This window comes from Fulmarus glacialis, unplaced genomic scaffold (assembly GCF_000690835.1).
Source record: "Fulmarus glacialis isolate BGI_N327 unplaced genomic scaffold, ASM69083v1 scaffold18907, whole genome shotgun sequence".
NCBI lineage: Eukaryota > Metazoa > Chordata > Aves > Procellariiformes > Procellariidae > Fulmarus > Fulmarus glacialis.
This window is the reverse complement of record NW_009225292.1, coordinates 3,219-5,148: the sequence shown is the minus strand read 5'-3', so window position 1 is coordinate 5,148 and position 1,930 is coordinate 3,219. Positions and strand designations below refer to the sequence as shown.

The 1,930-nt window shown below is 56.4% G+C and overlaps 1 protein-coding gene across 1 annotated transcript in view; it reads right to left on the bottom strand.

The window, feature by feature from the left end:
* Positions 1-1,930, bottom strand: part of LOC104080153 (minor histocompatibility protein HA-1-like) — a gene marked incomplete at both ends in the record, with an annotated part of 5,575 nt that overhangs the window by 513 nt on the left and 3,132 nt on the right. Inside the window, 5 exons of the mRNA XM_009582449.1 lie at positions 6-154; positions 476-666; positions 939-1,076; positions 1,291-1,470; positions 1,697-1,777. Coding sequence (XP_009580744.1) covers positions 6-154; positions 476-666; positions 939-1,076; positions 1,291-1,470; positions 1,697-1,777 — 739 coding nt within the window. The remainder of the gene's footprint in view (positions 1-5; positions 155-475; positions 667-938; positions 1,077-1,290; positions 1,471-1,696; positions 1,778-1,930) is intronic.

Below are 1,930 nucleotides of genomic sequence, written 5' to 3'. Positions count from 1 at the left end.
CCCGCCCGCCACAGCCCCGCTTTGCTGCTCCTTGGCTCCTGCTCCTCCTTCCGACACCGTCCCGTCCTTGGGCAGCCCGGCCCCGTCAGAGCCAGCATTCGTTGAGAAGTCATTGGCGTTGAAGCTGCCTTTCCGTGTGCGAGTAAAGGGGGACCTGGCGGGCAGAAAGAAGGAGAAAAGGGAATGTCTGAGTGGATGAGAAGCAAGGACACTGGAAAACCTTATTCATGGCTGCTATCCACCTCTCTTGGGATTTACAGTCCTCTGTCTTAGATACTAGATAGCCTGTCTCATCCATCGGAGGATGTGAGAGGAATTCCCAGCTGCTCCAGCCCCAGCTTTCCCAGCAAGAGCTGCCTGCAGGCACACTGAAGGCATACTGGTTTCTCCAGGGGAGCACCGTGCCAGCCCGGGGGAAGGCTGCCTGTAGAAGATGAGTGTAAAACAGGAATGATTTCCCCCTCTCCTTTCCTACCAGGCGTTGTGTGACACGTAGGGCTCAAAGTCGTATTGGATGTCAGGTTCGTCTCCTCGCTGCAGCTGCTTGACGTGAGAGGCGTATTGCTGCCCGGGGTCGTAGAGCTTGCTGCTCTCGCACAGTGTCTGGAAGTTGACGGGCAGTGGAGCCGTCTGCATGTGCATGATCTGGTAGAAGGAGATTGTGGCCTAAAAATAACATAGAGAAAATCAGACGTGAGCTTTGTGAGGTGACATACACCGAAGAGAGGGACAAGGAGCTCCAGGTTAGGTGAGAAATCAGGTGCTTGGTCTGCAGCCTTGAGCCTTGGCTTTTCAGAGCTCTACATCCACCTGGACCTCATCTGAAATAGGAGCAGCTAAGCCAGGTCTGCTGGGGAGGCAGTTCCGAACCTCTCCTGAGCAGGGTACGGCCACCCCCCCGCCCTGGGGGCCACCCCAAGCAAGCCAGCCCCACTCACCGTCTTGATGACCTGGTCACTCTGTTTGATCACTTCGTGGATCTGCCGCAAGGAATTCACCTTGGTATCCTCCAACTCCTGCTTCTGGGTATTTGCATCCGCCACACAGGTCCGATATGTGGCCATCGCCTCTTCTGCCTGAGAGTTGGGAGAGCAAGAGAGGGAAACAGTTCATGGGTAAGGAGAACAAGGAGAACAGCTCTCTCCCTGGGATCCTTTCCTGCGCCGAGGATCCGCAGGGATCAGTTCAGACCACTTAGCTCAGGGCTGCCCCGGTACTAGGACAGCAAGGAGTGAGAAGGTTCTTGCCAGGCAGATGCTCGGCCGGAGTCCAGAGCTGTCATGTTCCTACCTTGTTCTTGGCTTCCTCTTCCAACCGCCTCTTCTTGTCCAGGGTTTTGGTGGTGATGCTGCTGGTGGTGTTCTGCTGCTCTTCTTCTGCTTTCACCGCCATGTACTTGGCCTTGTCGTGTTCCTCGCTGCGCTGCATGTATATCTGCTTGGCCTTGCGCAGGTTGACCTCTGCCTCTTGCTGCCAGTGAAAACAGCGAGCCGGGGTGAGGACTGAACTCTGCAAGGGGATCGTTAGCCCCCGCAAGCTCCCCAGGGCCCTTTCCTGGCCCTTGCGCCTGTGTTTCTCCAGCATCCCCCAGCACAGCAGAGGCTACTGGAGAGGAACAAGGAGTCCAGCATCCTCAGAGGGGTACGTGTCACTCCAGACTGGGCTTGGGGAGCGCAAACCCAACGCTGTTACTCACCAGTTTCCTCTGAGCCCGGTGCCACTGCTCCTTGATCTCCTTCCTCCGTTTTTCATGTTCAAGGCGTCTCACTGTTAGCGGCTGAATCAGGAGGGAGAAAAAACCCCCACGGTGGTCAGAGCTAAACACTCGCTGCTCTTCCCTTTGCAAAAGGCTTTGCAAGGAGAAGTTCCCTGTAGCGGTTGTTATTCCCCAGCACCTCTGGGCTCGGTTACAGGGAGGGTCTGCGGCATG